This window comes from Canis lupus, chromosome 17 (genome assembly GCF_011100685.1).
Source record: "Canis lupus familiaris isolate Mischka breed German Shepherd chromosome 17, alternate assembly UU_Cfam_GSD_1.0, whole genome shotgun sequence".
Classification (NCBI taxonomy): Eukaryota; Metazoa; Chordata; class Mammalia; order Carnivora; family Canidae; genus Canis; species Canis lupus.
In genome coordinates, this window is record NC_049238.1 from 54,920,255 (window position 1) to 54,938,274 (window position 18,020).

The window sequence follows — 18,020 nt, forward strand, 5'->3', positions numbered from 1 at the left end:
TTAAAGATTTTATTTATTAATGAAAGACAGAGAGAGGCAGAGACACAGAGGGAGAAGCAGGCTCCATGGAGGGAGCCCAATGTGGGACTCAATCCTGGGACTCCAGGATCACGCCCTGAGCCGAAGGCAGATATTTAAGTGCTGAGCCACCCAGGTGTCCCACCAGGTACTGTTCTAAGTGCTTTGCATTCATTCATTCATTCAACTCACACAGCAGTCTGATGGGGATGCATCCTCTTAGTATCTCCATTTTACAGATGAGGGTTAATAACTTTTCTAAGATCACGCAGCAATTAAAAATAGGATCTGCATGCAAACCCAGGCAGCCTGGCTCCAGAGACAGTCACCATTACCATCTCCTCGTGTCTGCCACGTTTTGTGTTTTCCAGGGGCCCTTCTTACATTTCATAGTTCTCTCTCCCAAGAGGGAAGGAGAGGTAAGGGCTAAGAAGAGAATGTTACTGCTTGATTTTCTATTTATTTGGTTTACCTTCATTTCCTCATGATTATCTAATGATACATACTTAGCCTAGACAAGGCCCATCTTTTCTTATTTGTCTGTACACACTTACCCATGAAGATCACTCACTTTTCTCACTCACATTCAAGTGATTAGCCAAGAACCATATGATGCAAATGGTTTTTCTCTTTGCAAGCTGTCTGTGTTTCCCAGTGCACTGAAAACCACACTACTGCTTCCTCTTTGCATTTGTAGCAAGAACACAGCTTTTGCCGCTCAGTGTCTGAGCAACTTCAGTGACACCACAAGGAAAGGTCTGTCCTGGCCCAAATGGCACACATCCCACGTGTGGCATCTTTCTTTCTTTTTCTGAGTAAGTGTCATCATTCTGCCTGTCTCTTATCCCAGGAGCTAGTCAACAGGAGGCTGTTGGGTGGCAGAGCAGGACAATTTGGTATTTACAGGAAAAACTATGCCACTCATCTCTGGTGTCGGCAATAATTTTTGACTTTCTGATAGAAGTTGCATGGTTTACCTCGGCATCCTTGAGTTCTAGGGTGGTGCAATGCTTGGTTGAGTCTGTGAACCCATGGATTTTTACAGATGTGTGTTGCTAGATCTGCCAGTTTTGCTGGCCCTGCCTCAACCTTATCTCCCTGGGCTAACCCATCCCTGGCACCAGTGAGGGCTCAGCTCCCCAGCCTGAGAGGTGACCTTGTGTTTTGTCTGATGTGTTTGCCTTGAGGATGTGGCTGGATGGAAGGGAAAGTTCTGAGAGCCCTTAGTAGTTTTAGGTTAAGCTAACAGAAGGTTCTGGATCTCCCTGGGAGCTGAATTGCGAATCAGCTTGAGGGATTGAGAAGGGCCAAGAAGATTTGCCGGACTCTGCTAAAGGGCATCCAGAGGGGTCTTAGCTGGCCCAGGAGCAGGGTGGAGGTAGACAGGAGAACACATGGCCTGGGCTAGAAATGGAATTGTTCCAGAGCAAGTAGCAGGTACTGTTTTGGTGCTGTGCACGCCTTAGCATCTGGTGAGGACTATGGATCCCACCTTAGAATAATTTTTTAAATGCCTAAAATAAAATGCATGGGATTATAGGGGAAATCCATCATACTGGAATGCAATCATCAAAATAGTTTTAAATAGTGATGTAGTCATTTATTTGCTTCTTTACAAATTCCATAACAAGATCTAGACGTGGTCTGTTAACCACCAAACTTCCAGGGAATAAGGGATATGAATCATATTTCAAGATATCTGCAACAACTATAGTGTGATGTGAAAATACCTATGGCTTTTTGTCCACAATCAGGACTGAAGGAAATACTAAATTTTCATTAAGACTAATGAAAAATAAAGATGTGGGGGGGGTTTCCCCTCTACATTTATGAGCCATAAATTCCCCTCGAATTTATGGGCCTTTTAATCCCGTGTGTGGCTCAGGTTAAGAACTTCTGTCAAGGGCAGCCCCGGTGGCGCAGCGGTTTAGCACCGCCTGCAGCCCAGGGTGTCATCCTGGAGACCCGAGATCGAGTCCCATGTCGGGCTCCCTGCATGGAGCCTGTTTCTCCCTCTGCCTGTGTCTCTGCCTCTCTCTCTCTGAATAAATAAATAAAAAATCTTAAAAAAAAAAAAAAAAAAGAACTTCTGTCAAGACTAAATTGAATCGGTGTGGGGACTCAAGTGACTGGAAAGGTAGGGGAACTAAATGAATTTATCATCAGCGTGGCCAGAGCTGTGGCTAACGCTAAAGAGGCGACAGCCTCCAGCCCAACATTGGCTCGAATTGAACTGGGCTTGTGTCTCAGCAGACATTAGATCATGTGAGATAAGGATCCGATCTAGGGCCTGATAGGGTGAGAAGTGGCCTGCAGGGTTAGTTAGGAGGACTGGTTAGTTGCTGGGTGAGGGATGCCCACCAGACTGGCTTGGCAAGCACTGATGGCCTGGAGGATTGGTGGGATCTTCACTGGCTGGTACATTCCTATTTGTCCTGTTCACTATTGAGTGTGAGTCTGTCTGTCTCTCTCTTTCTTTCTCTCTTTCTCTTTCTTTCTTCCTCTTTCTTTCTTCCTGTCTTTCTTTTTTTCTTTGAATATGATTCTTAAGTGCACGTGTTTTGTGTATTTGGACTGTGTGTTTGGCTTGTGTATAGGGGAAAGCAGGGTGTATTGTGCAATAAATCAGACACTGCAAAGTCTCTCTCTCTCTCTCTCTTTTTTTTTAATTCTGGTGAGCAGGCTAGAAGGCTTGGGTGAAGGCAAGTTGTAACCAGGTTCAAAAAAAGAAAGCTGGAAGCTTTTCCTTAACCCACATAAACAATTATCCAAACTGAGGCATGTATTTATTTCTTCTAGGTTCTGACTCACCCTAAAGCACTAATTTTGTATAGAACCACAGTTTTTATGTGAAGAGCTCATAAATCAGGAAGTGACTTGAAAGGACTTTGGAAGCCTGCTGTCTTTCCTTACAAACATGGAGGGAAATTATAAATAAGGGAGGAACTTAAATGCTGATCAATTGATGGGTTACATTGTTTAGCAAAGGTGTACTTTGTTAATTTTTTTTAAATTTTTATTTATTTATGATAATCACACAGGGAGAGAGAGAGAGGCAGAGACACAGGCAGAGGGAGAAGCAGGCTCCATGCACCAGAAGCCCGACGTAGGATTCGATCCCGGGTCTCCAGGATTGTGCCCTGGGCCAAAGGCAGGCGCCAAACTGCTGCGCCACCCAGGGATCCCAATTTTTTTAAATAAACATAAAGACTGATTAATTTTGCTAGGACATGGTGCTGGAAGAGGTTAATATTATGGGTAAATGAGCTCTTGGACTTAGGACTCAGCTTTGCCTTCCTGATCTGGATCTGTCACCCCTCACCCTGACTAGCTGCCCTATATGTAAAAACCACTAATGTGAGAGGGTGCTAGGGGGGACCGATTTTTTTTTTTTAATTTTACCATGACTGTATTCGTAGAAGAAAATGTTTTTGGTTAGAAGCTTTCTCAGCCTTCAAGGGCATAGGGATTTTGTAAGTGTAAAGAAAAGGATGTTGCTTGTTATGTCTGTAGTTCTCCAGGTAGGTTTTGTATGAGATGGAATGATCCGAAGTTGCTATTTTTGTGGATCAAGAAAGGTCAGTTATGGGCCATTTTATATCATCCAACCTTAACAGCTTCCATTTAAATAATATAACAGTAAATTTGGCAACTATTGAGATGCTTGGGTGGCTCAGTGGTTAAGCATCTGCCTTCGGTTCAGCTCGTGTTCCCGGGGTCCTAGGATCGAGTCCTGCATTGGGCTCTCTGCACAGAGCCTGCTTCTCCCTCAGCCTATGTCTCTGCCTCTCTCTGTGTCTCTCATGAATAAATAAATAAAATCTTTAAAGAAAAAAAAAAAAGAAAAGAAAAAAAGCCAGTACCACCCGAGAAAAGTGTGGCCCTGGTATGGTGTGTAGGTGCCCAGCATTGTGTCCATCAGTCAGTGAGAATTTGAGCTGCTGTGCAGAGATCTCTAACCCTCTGTCCACTGGAAGAAAAGCAACAGAACAGTCCTCTGAATTATTTTACTTCTTAGGAGGAGGAGAGATAGGTACAACATATCCCATAGGGAATATCTTGACAAAAGATGCTTCAGCATATAGTCCCAATGCATAGCCTTTTGAATTGATCTCTGTCAACCATTCCTTTCCACACCAAAAATACCTATGAAACTTCCACACTGTTGCTTTACTTCTCTGAGGAAGCAGTACCTTCCCCATCCTGTTCTTGACCTCATGCCTCTACTAGGACTTTCCTCCGTTCTTTATCCTGTTGTCATCCACATCTCCCCTCTCAGCTCCTCTTGCCATCTGCCACCCTATTCTGTTTCCCATTTCCACAAAACTTCTTGGAGTCGTTCACCCCTCCTACAGTCACTTCTTATCCTTGAAATCCTCTGCTTCTGGTCTTTTGAAACCTCTTTTCAAAGATCTCCTCCGATATCCTCCTCATCAAGCTGAAAGAACCGTCCCCCCTGCCTTTGGGTCCTTACCCTCATAGCAGCGTCCAGCAAACAGACAAGCCCTTCTGTGGAACATTTTTCCTCCTTTGGCTTCTACGCACCTGTGTCCTGGCCACTCTCCTATCTCCCTTGCTCTTCTTTCTGGGTGTTCCTTATCCTAGCCCCTAAATACAGAGACCCTCTCATAATCTCTCTTTAGCCTTCCCCCTTGTATTCCCTAACACTGCCCAGCACTGGAACTGACCTAATCCACACCCATGGCCCAGAACCCTCTGTGGTTATAAAAAGGTGCTCAGAGGAAGCAGTGAGAAACAATGGAGACAGCCAGGGATTTCACATTTGCAGATTTAGGTTCAAGACCAGCTCAACCAATTACAAGTTTGACATTGCTAAATGTGGGACTATCACAGAATTCTTAAAAAGGATTAGGCCATAGAGATTTTCAAAGGGTTGACTAGACTTGAAAGTATATATATATATATATATATATATATATATATATACTTTTTAAAAAAAGATTTATTTATTTATTCATTCAGAGAGAGCGAAGAGAGGCAGAGACACAGGCAGAGGGAGAAGAAGGCTCCATGCAGGAAGCCCGATGTGGGACTCGATCCTGGGTCTCCAGGATCACACCCCGGGCTGTAGGCGGCACTAAACCACTGCGCCACCGGGGCTGCCCTATATATATACTTTTTAAAAAATATTATTTCCCAGTGTTTGCTGGCTGTCTTTCCTGTTTATGGTATTCAAATTTAGTATTTTCAAAAGCAAATGCAGTATCTTCTCCCTCACCCTTGAACACAGCAGTCTCTTCCTGATACCCTTCTTTCTTTCTTTTTTTTTAATGAGATTGTATTTATTTATATATTTATTTATTTAGAGAGTGAGTGCGAGGGTGGAGGGTAGAGGGAGAGGGAGAGAATCCCAAGCAGACTCCAAGCCCAATGCAGACTCCATCTCTCGACTCTGAGATCATGACCTGAACTGAAAGCAAGAGTTGGCCACTTACCTGATTGAGCCCCCCAGATGCCCCATAATATCCTTATTTCTGTTAACAATATCATTATTCTCTCAGTCAGCCTCACAAAACCTGCCATCATTTTTTATTTCTTCCCGCCTTCCCTTTCTCCATCCACCCCTTCTACTACTTCCAAGCATCTGAGACCCTGAAAAACTCTCTAGATTTTATCTCGATGGTGGCTCTTTGCATTCCGATTATGGTCATCATTTCTCTCCTGGGCTACAATGGTTTTCTGTCACATTAATTTTCCTAAGACTTTTCCAACACTTACAGTGGATTCCCCATCGCCCAATTAGTCAAGTCCAAACTTTTAAACATGACTTCATGGTTTGGGCCCCAAATTCCTATCCAGCCTTACCTCCTTCTATTCATCTTCATGTAACCCTTCCCCTAATCCAGTTTATCACTCCCTAATTGCTAAACAGGTCTTTTGATTCCTAGCCATATAATCATGTCATGAAGTCACCCCACTTAAATCATCATAATTTTTCTGATGCTCCAAATTCCACTTCTCATCCTGCCTGTCTCTTCCATAAACCTTTTGTGTTTCCCTCCCCTAAAAGTGCAATCTCTCCTTCCCTCAGATTCCTTAAAGCACTTTTATAATCTCCCTGACATGGAGATATGACCATCATCCTGCCTTACTAAAATTTTAAAATCATGAAGTCAAAGACTATCCGAAGCTCATTTTCACGTCTTAGTTTCTGAAGCATCAGAAATACAAGTTGTTGAATAAATATTTATCAAATTGGCAAATAAAGCAGTAGAAAATGGAGTGCTAGTTTTCACAATAAAATGTTTCACATGTGGTACCTATCTTTTAAAGTTATGTAAGATGTTGAACAAGTGTTGCCTAGCCACCAAAATAGCATTGTGGTCACATACCCTTAGAAATAGGTTAGTGGTACCTCAGAAACCATATTTCTATAAACATTTTTATTGTGGAATATAACACAAAGGAAAAGGTAATAAAACATAAACATGGAGATTAGCAAATAAGTAAAAAAAGTAAGAACCATGTAGTCACTATCCAGGTCAAGAAATAGAACATTGCTAGGACCCGAGAAGCACCCACCCACTGTGCTGTGTGCCCCATCCAGATTACAACCCTCCCCCCTGATGCACAATCACTGTCCTGACTCCCATGATAACCACTTCCTAGCTTTTCTTCTTTTTTAAGTGATTTTATGTTTGTATTTATTAAATAATGCAGTGTGGTTGTGCCTGTATTTAAATATTTATAAAGGACTGGAATCATTCTACATATCGTCAAAAAGATTCTCCATATACTGCTTTCAACACAGTCATCCACGTTACAAACAGTTGTGATCCACTTTCATTTCTGTGTAATATTTCATTTTATGGATGTGCCACAGTTTGTTCTGCTGATGGACATACAAGCAGTCTCAAGATGGGGGATATGATGAACGGTGCTGTTGTGGGTATTCTTTCATACATAGCTTGGTGCACAGTGCACACAGTTCTCTAAGATATATATCTGAGTCTAACCAGCGTTGCCGAAAATGTTTTCAGTTGCCTCTGTTGGATAATTGTTTGGTAAGTAATAAGTTACATTTTTCCTATACATTTCCTATACATTTTTCCTGTATGTGCCTCAGTATTAGAAGAGCATAATATAATTACATCACATTAACTGGGATGTATGAATCAGTTGGCGTATTTGAATTATTATTGGAAATGTGTGTGGTTGGTGGGATGTTTTTCAGTTTTGCATTAAACATTCAATAGGCCAGTTTTAGTGGGTTGCCTCAGATGACCACTCACCCTTTCTCCCCATATGTTGTAGGCCCCCCTTCTATCAGAATTTTTTCCATTCCAAAATTCCCATCCCCCACCTTATGGTCTCTGTAACATCATTTTTCCTTTTTCTCCCTTTTTTGTCCCCCTCTACTCTCCTTTACTTGCTGTTCTTGTGGGTTTGCAAAAGTCAGCAGATACCCTGCTTCTTCCCTACCTTCTTATGAGTTCTATTCTGTTCATTCCACAATACCAGCAGTTGCTCCCTGGCGGGGCTGGGGAGTGGGGGGAGGACTCTTCTGATGTCTTTCTCGTCCTCTTCCCCTTCCACTGGGCCCCAGGCCCCTAGTGAGAGATTGGGCTCACTCTCTTTGGCATCTCTGTTATTTGCTCTTTGTTCTTTCTGTGGCACAAACTAGTCTCTTATATCAGCCGGATCCATAAACACATGCCTTTCCATTTCTGCAAGCTGCTTGATTTTGAACACATACACTTCAAAGAAAATGTTGCCAATTTGATCATGTTTTCTCCTTTAAGCCTGATGCTTGAGATTTGTCTCAACAGGAGACAGTCCAGAGCAATCCCAACTGAAAACTTTCAGTCAGAGAAGAACTGAAAGGGACTCTGAGGCCAGATCCTGGTGGACTTGACTGGCTGGCTTTTACAAAGCTTTTCGATAAAGCTGTGGTGGCTCTTGAAGAAAAATGACAAAACAAAAAACCCTCCATGGTATAGAAAGGAAGTGCTGCTGTCTCTCTGGATGCTAATTTTAGCTAGTCCTGCATTTAGACCTGGCCAGGAGCTACAAATAGTTCCAGCCAACTAGCAAGACAAAGAAAGCGCAGCATCAGAGGCAGTGGGTAGATTTGTCTTCTCCGCAATCTCTGAGAGAACTGTCTGACAGGTACCCAGGAATTTGCTGAATTGTCCTAGAAAATAACATAAAAGGTGAATTTCCTTATGTAGTATTGACTTTCAAATAAGTGCCCTTAGACAACACCGGGCGCTAAGTATTAGCAGGTGTAATAGCTCTAATACTGTTGAAGCTAACCTAAGAGGCTAGGAATTATTACAGAAGTTCAAGTCCTAAAAGAGCAGTGAATTCATCAAGCGATCCCACCGTGCCTCAGCCTGAAGGAGACATCGAACATTCGAGTCAATCATAGCTAATAACCTGTGATCTCATTTACTAGAACTCTTAATACAGGGAGCTGCAGAAGGGGGGCACACTGGGGACTGGAACGCAAATCTCTTTTGATTCCCCTTTCTCTCTTTCCTCTTTGCAAGCTAAGCTCAGCCTTGGCCAGAGAGAGGTAACCATCCAGAGAGGACCGCTGTACCGGGCTGAGGGCTACCCCATCAGCATTGGCTGCAACGTAACTGGCTACCAGGGCCCTTCTGAGCAGCATTTCCAGTGGTCTGTTTACCTGCCCAAAGCCCCGACCCAAGAAGTCCAGATCGTGAGCACCGTGGATGCCACCTTCTCTTATGCAGTGTATGCGCAGCGGGTGAGAAGCAAGGGGATCTATGTGGAGAGGGTCCGGGGCAACTCGGTCTTCTTGCACATCGCAAAGCTCCAGTTGAAGGATTCTGGCGAGTATGAGTGTCACACGCCAAACACAGATGAAAGATACTACGGCAATTACAGCGCCAAGACAAGGCTAATTGGTAAGCTGCCTGCCCCCCTGTTCTTGCCAGTGTCCCCCCCACCCCAACACCTTGCAGTGTGACGTGGCTTTCCGTCGTGTCCTTGCTTTGGCAAGAGAGCCCTCATCGCCCTCTGGATATGTTGCAGATGGGGCACAAATCGGTATCTCCCATTCTCTAAATGTTCATCTTTCCAGTCACCTTTGCCCTGGGAATTTAGATGGTGTGTGTGGTCTAGGCCTGTCCACAGCTAGCCACGGGGTGATCGTAGCAACATCAGACAAAACTCTGGGAGTTCTCCCCATGTCATCTCTTCTGGAGGCAGAACGTGAACTTGGTAATATGATCAGTGGTAAGTCACTCGCTTGGAAATGATTATCCACAAACTAGTAATGCCCAACATATTTACATGGAGAGAGAGGGTCATAATCTTTGTAGTTAGCATTTTGTCCCCTTGCCTAGAATATCTTAGCACCTCTTTCTCAGTCTAGCCAACTCCTACCTATACTTGCACCCAGTTTAGGTTTTACTTCTGTGAAATCTGTCCAGATGGTCTCAGTGCATATTCCCCCTCTTTGTTTCCTCTTGATCCTCTATTCACATTGCTATTATTAGCGCTCACCCGGTTGATGTGGTATTTGGCTACTTGCATGACTCCTAATTCACCCCAAGGAGAACAGTTAGGAGAACATGAGAACAGTTATCTCAGCCCCAAGCACAGTGGCTAGCCCTGAGTAGCTGCTTAATAAATACTACTGATTGAATCTAAGTGCTGCCTTCCCATAAACTTGGGCTTGGAGGAAGAACACAATGAGATGGTAGTAGGATGGTTGTCAAAACTTTGGTGAGGGCTGCATTTTGGCTCTGAATGGCAGATTGTAAGGGATTATTGCAGAATTTTACAAAGAATCAGGTTAAGGTGTAAGGAAGTGAAGTGACTTGCTCCAATTCCTGTAGTCAAGTAGGGACAGATTTAGGATCAGAATCTAGGTCTTCTAGCTCCCAGTGCTCTTCCCTTTTAAATACTCTGTGTCTGAACAGCTAAATTGGTCACAACCTATGCTAAAAATGTAAAGTCAGGGTCAATACACCACTGAGCCATTAGTTTTGCCAAGTCCCATGGACTATGTATACAGATGCCAACATTCCTCTTGGTGGTAGGGAAAGCATATGGCTGGTTGAAGAGCAACTAAAAGTATGTGCTTTACGGACGGTGGGTCAGGGCGCCATCCTTATCCAAGGAGGCTTATCTGACAGGTTATTGGGCCAGTCAGTTATCATTCCTTTGTTTCCAGTTATTCCAGATACCCTCTCTGCCACCATGAGTTCCCAGACTTTTAATAAGGAGGAGGGTGAATCATTGGAACTTACCTGTGAAGCATCCAAAGCCACAGCTCAGCACACTCACCTCTCTGTCACCTGGTACCTGATGCAGGATGGAGAAAGAAGCCAAACTACCAAGATTATTTCCCTCTCCAAAGATTTCACGTTGATCCCTGGGCCCTCATATACAGAGAGGTTTGCGGCTGGTGATGTACTGCTCAACAAGCTTGGAGTCACTACCTTCAGGCTCTCCATAGGGAGGCTCCAGCCCTCAGATCAAGGTCAGCTGTTCTGTGAGGCAACTGAGTGGATTCAGGATCCAGATGAAACCTGGACTTTAATCACGAGAAAGCAGACAGCTCAAACAGCTCTGAGAATCCAACCCACAGGTAAGGATCTTCTCAAGCAATTCATACTATATTGATGGTGGGTGTTTATGGGATATCTTTTGGGTTTTTTCTAATCTTTTGTTGTGTCTAAAAAAGACATTTAGGAAGTTTGAATACATTTTGGTTTTGGCATCTGGGAAGCATAAGTAAGAAGAGGGACATTTGGTTTCAGGCCTGTCCACAGCAGGTTTCCTATGGGATAAGATCTTCTGAATGGTTAGAGATTCCACAAGTCATGCATGAAAATGTTTTGTTATCCTCCTTGCTGAGCCCTGTGTAAGCACTTTATCTGCTTTATCTACTTTATCTATATTACCTAATTTTAAGTCCTTGCTCTATAGGGCAAGTGGTCAACTCCCCATTTTTAAAACAAGGAACCTGAGCCTCAGACATGCAAAAATGCTGGTGAGAGGTAGAGCTGCTGCTCCAAGCAGGTGTGTCTCTCCAAAGCGCCCACACCACAGACACCCAGGCCTCGGAGTAGCTCCAGTTGCTAATGTGGAACTTTGTCTTACTGCCGGGATTTCCTTCCACCTGACCCCATTTCCTGCTTGGGATGGTGTTACTTTTCATGATCCATTGGCATTTTCATTAAAGCAAGTGGGAAGCCTCAGCTGCCATTCCTGGTTTCTCTACACGGGCTATGGTCCAATAGGAAGAGGTTGCAAAAACCATATATTTCCATGCTAAAAGCAGTGATCCATTGGTAGATCATTGAAGATTCTTTCTTTCTTTCTTTCTTTCTTTCTTTCTTTCTTTCTTTCTTTCTTTCTTTCTTTCTTTCTTTCTTTCTTTCTTTCTTTCTTTCTTTCTTTCTTTCTTTCTTCTTTCCTATATTTATTTGACAGAGAGCACAAGCAGGGGGAGTGGCAGGCAGAGGGAGAGCTCCCCACTGAGCAGGGAGCCTGATCTGGAGCTTGATCCCAGGACTCTGAGATCATGAGAACAATTTTTATTTAAAACAGTCTTCATTTATTCTTACTTATTTATTTCACAAAAATTCTATATATTTAAGGTGCACATAATGTTTTGATATACATAGGCATTTTGCAATGATTACCACAATCAAGCTAATGAACATATCCATCATCTCACATAGTTATTTTTTTTCACATAGTTATTTTTTGTGTGTAGTGGGTGTGTGCTTGTACGTATGGCGAGAACAGTTAAGATTTCTATTCTCAGCAAATTTCAAGAATGAAACACAGTATTATTAACTGTAGTCACCATGCTATACGTTAGATCTATAGAACTCACCTTGCGTAATGGAAACTCTGTACCCTCTGATCAATATCTCCCCCTCCCCCCTCCCCCTAATCCTGGCAACCACAATTCTACACTCTACTTTTATGAGTTCAGCAGTCTTAGATGCCACATATAAGTGAGTTCCTACAGTATTTGTCTTTCTGTGTCTGGCTTATTTCACTTAGCCTAATGTCCTTCAGGGTGATCCATGATGTTGAAATGGCAGGATTTCTTTTCTCTCATAGCTGAATAATATTTCAGTGTGCATATACCACATTTTCTACATTCACCTATTCACCAGTGGACCCTTAGGTTGTTTTCATATCTTTGCTATCATGAATAATAAACATGGGAATGCAGATATCTCTTTGAGATCCTCATTTCACTTCCTTTAGGTATCTACCCGGAAGTGGGATTGCTGGATTATATGGTAGTTCTATTTTTAATTCTTGAGGAAACACCACACAGTTTGTATAGTAAACTGTGCACATCCTCCACGTTCTCACCAACACGTTATTAATTCTTCTAACCCATGAACATGGGATATCTTTCCATTTATTTGTATCTTCTTTAATTTCTTTCATCAATATTTTACAGTTTTCAGTGTCTTTCACCTCCTTGGTTAAATTTATTTCTAAGTATTTTCTTCTTTTGGACATTATTGCAAATGAGTTTTTTTATTGAGATAAAATTAGTTTATGACATTATACAAGTTTCAGGTGTGCAACATTATAATTCGATATTTGATACACTACAAGTGATCACCACCATAAGTCTAATTACAACCCATCACCATACAGTTGAGCCCCTTCACCCATTTTGCCCATTCCCTAGCCACCTTCCCCTCTGGGAACCACCAGTCTGTTCTGTCTCTATGAATTTATTTTTGTTTTGTTTGTTCATTTGTTTTGGTTTTTAGAGTCCACATATAAGTGAAATCATATGGTATTTGTCTTTCTTTGATTTATTTCACTTAGAATAATACCCTCGAGGCCCATCCATGTTGTTGCAAATGGCAAGATTTCCTTCTTTTTTATGGCCAAGTAGTATTCCTTTATGTGTGTGTTTGTGTGTGTGTGTATATATATACACATATCTATATATATACCACATTTTCTTTCTCCATTCATCCTTTGATGGGCACTTACATTATTTCCATATGTTGACTATTATAAATAATGCTGCAGTGAGCATAGGGGTGCATATATCTTCTTGGTGTTTTGTGTTCTTTGGATAAATACCCAGAAATGGAATAGCTGGATCATATGGTAGTTCTATATTTAATTTTTTTAAAGATTTTATTTATTTAGGAGAGAGAGAGAGCATGCACACATATAGGAAGAGGAACAGAGTGGGGAGAGAAAGGGACAAGCAGACTCCAATATGGGACTCTGTCTCACAACCCTGAGCAGAAACCAAGAGTTGGCCACTTAACATACTGAGCCATTCAGGTACCCTATTTTTATTTAGTTATTTATTTATTTATTTTGAGAAATCTCTATACTGTTTTCAATATTGACTGCACCAATTTACATTCTTAGTAGCAGTGTAAAAGTGTTCCCTTGTTGCCACATCCTCTCCAACACTTTTTATTTCTTGTCTTTTGGAGAATAGCCATTCTGACAGGTGTGAGGTGATATCTGATTATGGTTTTGACTTACATTTCCCTGAAGATGAGGGGTGTTGAACATCTTTTCATGTGTCTGTTGGCCATCTGTATAGATTGTTTTCATAATGTCTTATTCCCATATTTTGTTGCTAGTATATAGAAATGCAGCTGACTTTTTTTTTTTTTTTTTTTTTTTTTTTTGTATGTTGACTTTGTGTTCTGCAACTTTACTAGTATCATTAGTTTTAAGAGTTTTTTGGTGAAGTCTTTCGGGATTTCTATATATAAGATCACATCATCTGCAAGCAGATAATTTTACTTCATTTTTCTGACTTGAATGCCCTTTATTTTTTTCCCCTAACTAATTGCTCTGGTTACGGCTTCCAGTACTATGTCAGATAGAAGTGGTAAGAGAGGACATCTTTGTCTTTTCCTGATCTTAGAGGAAAAGCTTCCAGCTTTTTATTGTGAAGTGTTATGTTAGCTGAGGACTTGTTATACATCACATCTACTTTCACTTAGGAAAATTCCACTAGATAGTCTTAGCCAAGAAAAGAGAGCAAAGAAATAATAATTTATAGCAATTCAACATATTATAAAATATTTTATATTTTTTATTAAAAAAAGATACATTATACTTCAGACTTCTATGTATACATCTTGCTTAAAGGATTGCATTCAGAAAGCTATACGCTGTTCTTTCTGAATGATTTAAAGAATAATCAAGGACATTTTTGATTCTAGGTATTTCTTTGGTTGAGCTACTCCTCAGAGCTAAACTCCCGCATGAAATTCAATCCCTCTACTGTCCTTACCATCCTTACTGATGGGCCTTACTGTATTATCTCTCTGTGGTTCTGAAAGGACAGATGCTGTGGCTTCTCTAAATACCTGTGTTGCTTTTGTTTCCTAGTGAAAGATTTTCAAGTCAACATTTCCGCTGAGAGCACGTTTACTGCAGGGAAATCCTTAGAACTGGTCTGCCTGGTAGTAGGTGGTGGCTGGGACCCACAGCTTCAGGGCGTTTGGTTCTTCAATGGTAAAGAGGTGGCCCGCATGGATGCTGGGGGTGTTCTGGACCTGAAGAGAGGCTACAAAGAGAGAGCAATTCAAGGACAACTCCAGGTTTCAAAGTTAAGCCCCAAGGCTTTCTCTCTCAAGATCTTCTCTGTGGGCCCGGAGGATGAAGGCGCCTACAGATGTACTGTGGCAGAGATGGCAAGAGCTCAGATGGGTTCCTGGCAGGTGCTTCAGAGCAAGCAGTCACCAGATACCCGTGTGCATCTGAGGAAGCCAGCAGGTACGTGAAGTCAGAACAAGATATGACCGGACTGCTCTCAGCTTCCCTCCTTTGTGAGTACAGGATGCCTCCATGGACACAGTGGACTTCTCCTGAAGAGTCAGGTGTCAGCTGGATCACTTTGAGGTGGGATAGAGAAAAGCGACCAAACTAGCTGAAGACCTGAGTCTTATTCCTGGGTCCTTAAGTGGGCTGTGACCGCAGGCCCAATACTTAACTTCTTTAAATCTCAGCTGCCTCAAATATGAAATAATGATGTACAGTTAGATTGTCCTTAAATCCCTTCTTGCTATCTCAGATTCTTATTTGCGATTAGTCCTCATTTTTGTACATTGGGTTTTTCTTCAAGCAGGAAACACATGTATTAATGAAACCCTCTGTCTTCTCTTTGTTGTCCATGTGATATGAGTACGTGAGAATGACACTTTGCCTCCTTCCTGGGGATTAGACACCTACATTATGCCTCACTGCCCCCCAAACATCTCTCAGATGCCTTTTTCCATCCTCTATTATCTTAACCTGATACAGGGGATGATAGTATGTCTTAATTCTGTATCAAAGCATGACTCAAAACAAGAAATGAAGAGGCAAATGAAAGCAAGCAGACTCTATTCCCTGCATTTTGCTGTAATGTGATATGCCTCTCCAAATGGGTCTGTGTAACTGTAGGCATGAAAGTGGAAGGCCACTGGGCTCTCATTTCAAGTTTGTGAAGGTTGAATGATCTTAAATATGTTTGAACACTCAGTGCTTTTTGTGTGAAGAGAAAACAAACAAATCTACAACTAATATTAGGATGCTCTGGGCTAGGTATTATATTCAAAGTCTAGAAAGATTAATTGCCCAAAAGCACAAAACAAAACCCAACTAAAAATATAGATATCCTTGTTTCACTTGCCCATTGGAGGCATCTTCAAAGATGGATAAATTTCCCTTTCATGTTCTTCTCTGTCACCTCATTTGCTAGCAATGAAGACACACAAGCCAGGAAGTGTGTTGGTGTTCGTTTTCACACTAAACATTTGGTCTAACTTTCTAGGATCCAGGAAGAACTATGTGGGTGGGTTTACATATTTACACAGAGCTAAATCTCTGCTTCATTCATGTCAATCTCTGCTGAAACATATCTGTAAAACTTTCTTAAATTCAGCATATGGGAATTTGTGCCAAACGGATGTAAAAGTGTTTTTTGTGTTGCACAGATCGTAAGCCTATCAGTAGTGTGGTCTTCCAAACCTAAAAATAGTTCTTTGCATAGGCTGGAGTCCAAACTGGGACTAATATGTAGAAACAGAGAAAGTTATTAGCAAATTTATTAAGGATTCTTGTGAGCATTCAGTTTTGAAAGTCAAACCAAAGTATGAGCAGAGTTTTATCATGAAATTCATATTTTATGAATATTTTAAACAGAAGGGGGTACTCACTACCACTGTGAGTGTGTAACTTATACATACTTGATAAGTGTATTACTTCTTATCAAGAGGCAGTAATGACTGTAATGAACTAAGGAAACCTCATTTTTTTTCTTAAAAAAAAAAGATTGATGTTAGTTGAAACTAACCATAATGGTTTATATTCAAGTAGTGAGATTATGAGTAATAATTTCCTCTTTATTTTCTAAACTTCAGTTATGAGTCTATTTTTAACTTGAAAAAAACTGGGATCCCTGGGTGGCGCAGCAGTTTGGCGCCTGCCTTTGGCCCAGGGCACGACCCTGGAGACCCAGGATCGAATCCCACATTGGGTTCCCGGTGCATGGAGCATGCTTCTCCCTCTGCCTGTGTCTCTGCCTCTCTCTCTCTCTCTGTGACTATCATAAATAAATAAATAAATAAATAAATAAATAAATAAATATTAAACAAAAAAAAAGAAAAGAAAAAAACTTAAGTATAATCCTGCCTCCAATACCCAAAATTTGGAAGCAGTTTTGCATATACATATACATAGCATATATAAAATATATATTAAGTATTATTTAAAGAATTATTATTTAATTATTTAATAGTGTTATTAAATATTTTAAAATATTAAATACATACGTCAAACTTATTTCTGGACATTGACCTTCATTCTGCCTTTGTAACTTATATACATATACACATAAAGCAGAAGATAGGACTCCTTCCTCAGCAGGGGAGAACAATTTGCAAATTCATTTAGATCCTATTTAGATTTCTCATCCCAATTCGATTTTGTTTTCTCTCTTTTGTCTTTGAACTACTTCACTTTCACTAAGTGCCTATCATTACAACCAGTACTAATAGCCACCCTTTACTGGTTCTTTCCCTTTCCAGCCCAGCTAAGCCCTTTTGCATGTACTACTTTTAGTTGTCCCAACAATGCAATAAAGCGGGTGCTGTTATTACCTTCATAATATTCAGGAAAGAAAATCAAGGGTCATGGAGGACAACAGTATTGCCCAAAATAAATTCTGACACCCAGGACCTTGACCTTAAACCTAAGATGCATGAGTTACTGAGTGAGTTACACCCACTCTCTGGGTGTCCACAGAGCACCCAGGACAAAGGCTTACACAGGAAGTATCTGTTGAATGAATATTTGCACTTCTATGTGTCTTGCATTTCCCATCTGGGAGCCAGATTTTTATTTTGTAGCTTAACATTATAGTTCAGATATAAGAAGGATCTCCCATCAACCAAATACACACACACACACACACACACACACACACACACACATATTTTTTAAAGATTTTATTTATTTATGAGAGACATGCACAGAGAGAGAGAGAGAGAGAGAGAGGCAGAGACACAGGCAGAGGGAGAAGCAGGCTGGACGCAGGGAGCCCGACGTGGGACTTAATCTCAGGTCTCCAGCATCACACCCCAGGCTGAAGGCGGCACTAAACTGCTGCCACCTGGGCTGTCCATATATATATGTTTATAAATATGTATTTTATATATATGAATATGTGATTTGAAAGAGTAATATATCTATATATTACTATCTATCTGTCTATAGGTAATATTTTCCACCAAGTAATTGTTTTTAATGGTAGTATTTTATTTGATGTTGTTGTTATTGTTGTTTTAAATAAACTCTACAACCAACGTGGAGCTCAAACTCATGACTCTGAGATCAAGATGCTCTAAGGACTGAGCCAGCCAGGCGCAATTGGTAGTTTTGAACAAAAATCTAATTACCAATACTCCTCCCTGTTCAAAGCACTTACTAGTTAAGGAAAGATAAGTAGGGAGAGGAACATCAATTCAAAATGTGAAAGACAAAATTCCAAAAAACTA

The 18,020-nt window shown here is 41.2% G+C and overlaps 1 protein-coding gene across 3 annotated transcripts in view; it reads left to right on the forward strand.

The window, feature by feature from the left end:
• Positions 1–286: 286 nt before the first annotated feature.
• The window catches only part of CD101 (CD101 molecule), a 35,720-nt gene continuing 17,986 nt past the window's right edge, over positions 287–18,020 (forward strand). For 2 of the 3 annotated variants that reach the window (XR_005372636.1, XM_038561879.1), the window contains exons 1-4: positions 287–833; positions 8,532–8,912; positions 10,187–10,603; positions 14,371–14,757. Coding sequence is in view for 2 of the 3 variants with exons in the window: in XM_038561879.1 (XP_038417807.1) it covers positions 791–833; positions 8,532–8,912; positions 10,187–10,603; positions 14,371–14,757 (1,228 nt within the window). In the remaining variant the exon portion in view is untranslated. Of the gene's footprint in view, positions 834–8,531; positions 8,913–9,088; positions 9,244–10,186; positions 10,604–14,370; positions 14,758–18,020 lie in introns of those variants that run through there. The other variant, XM_038561880.1, reaches the window with a different exon arrangement.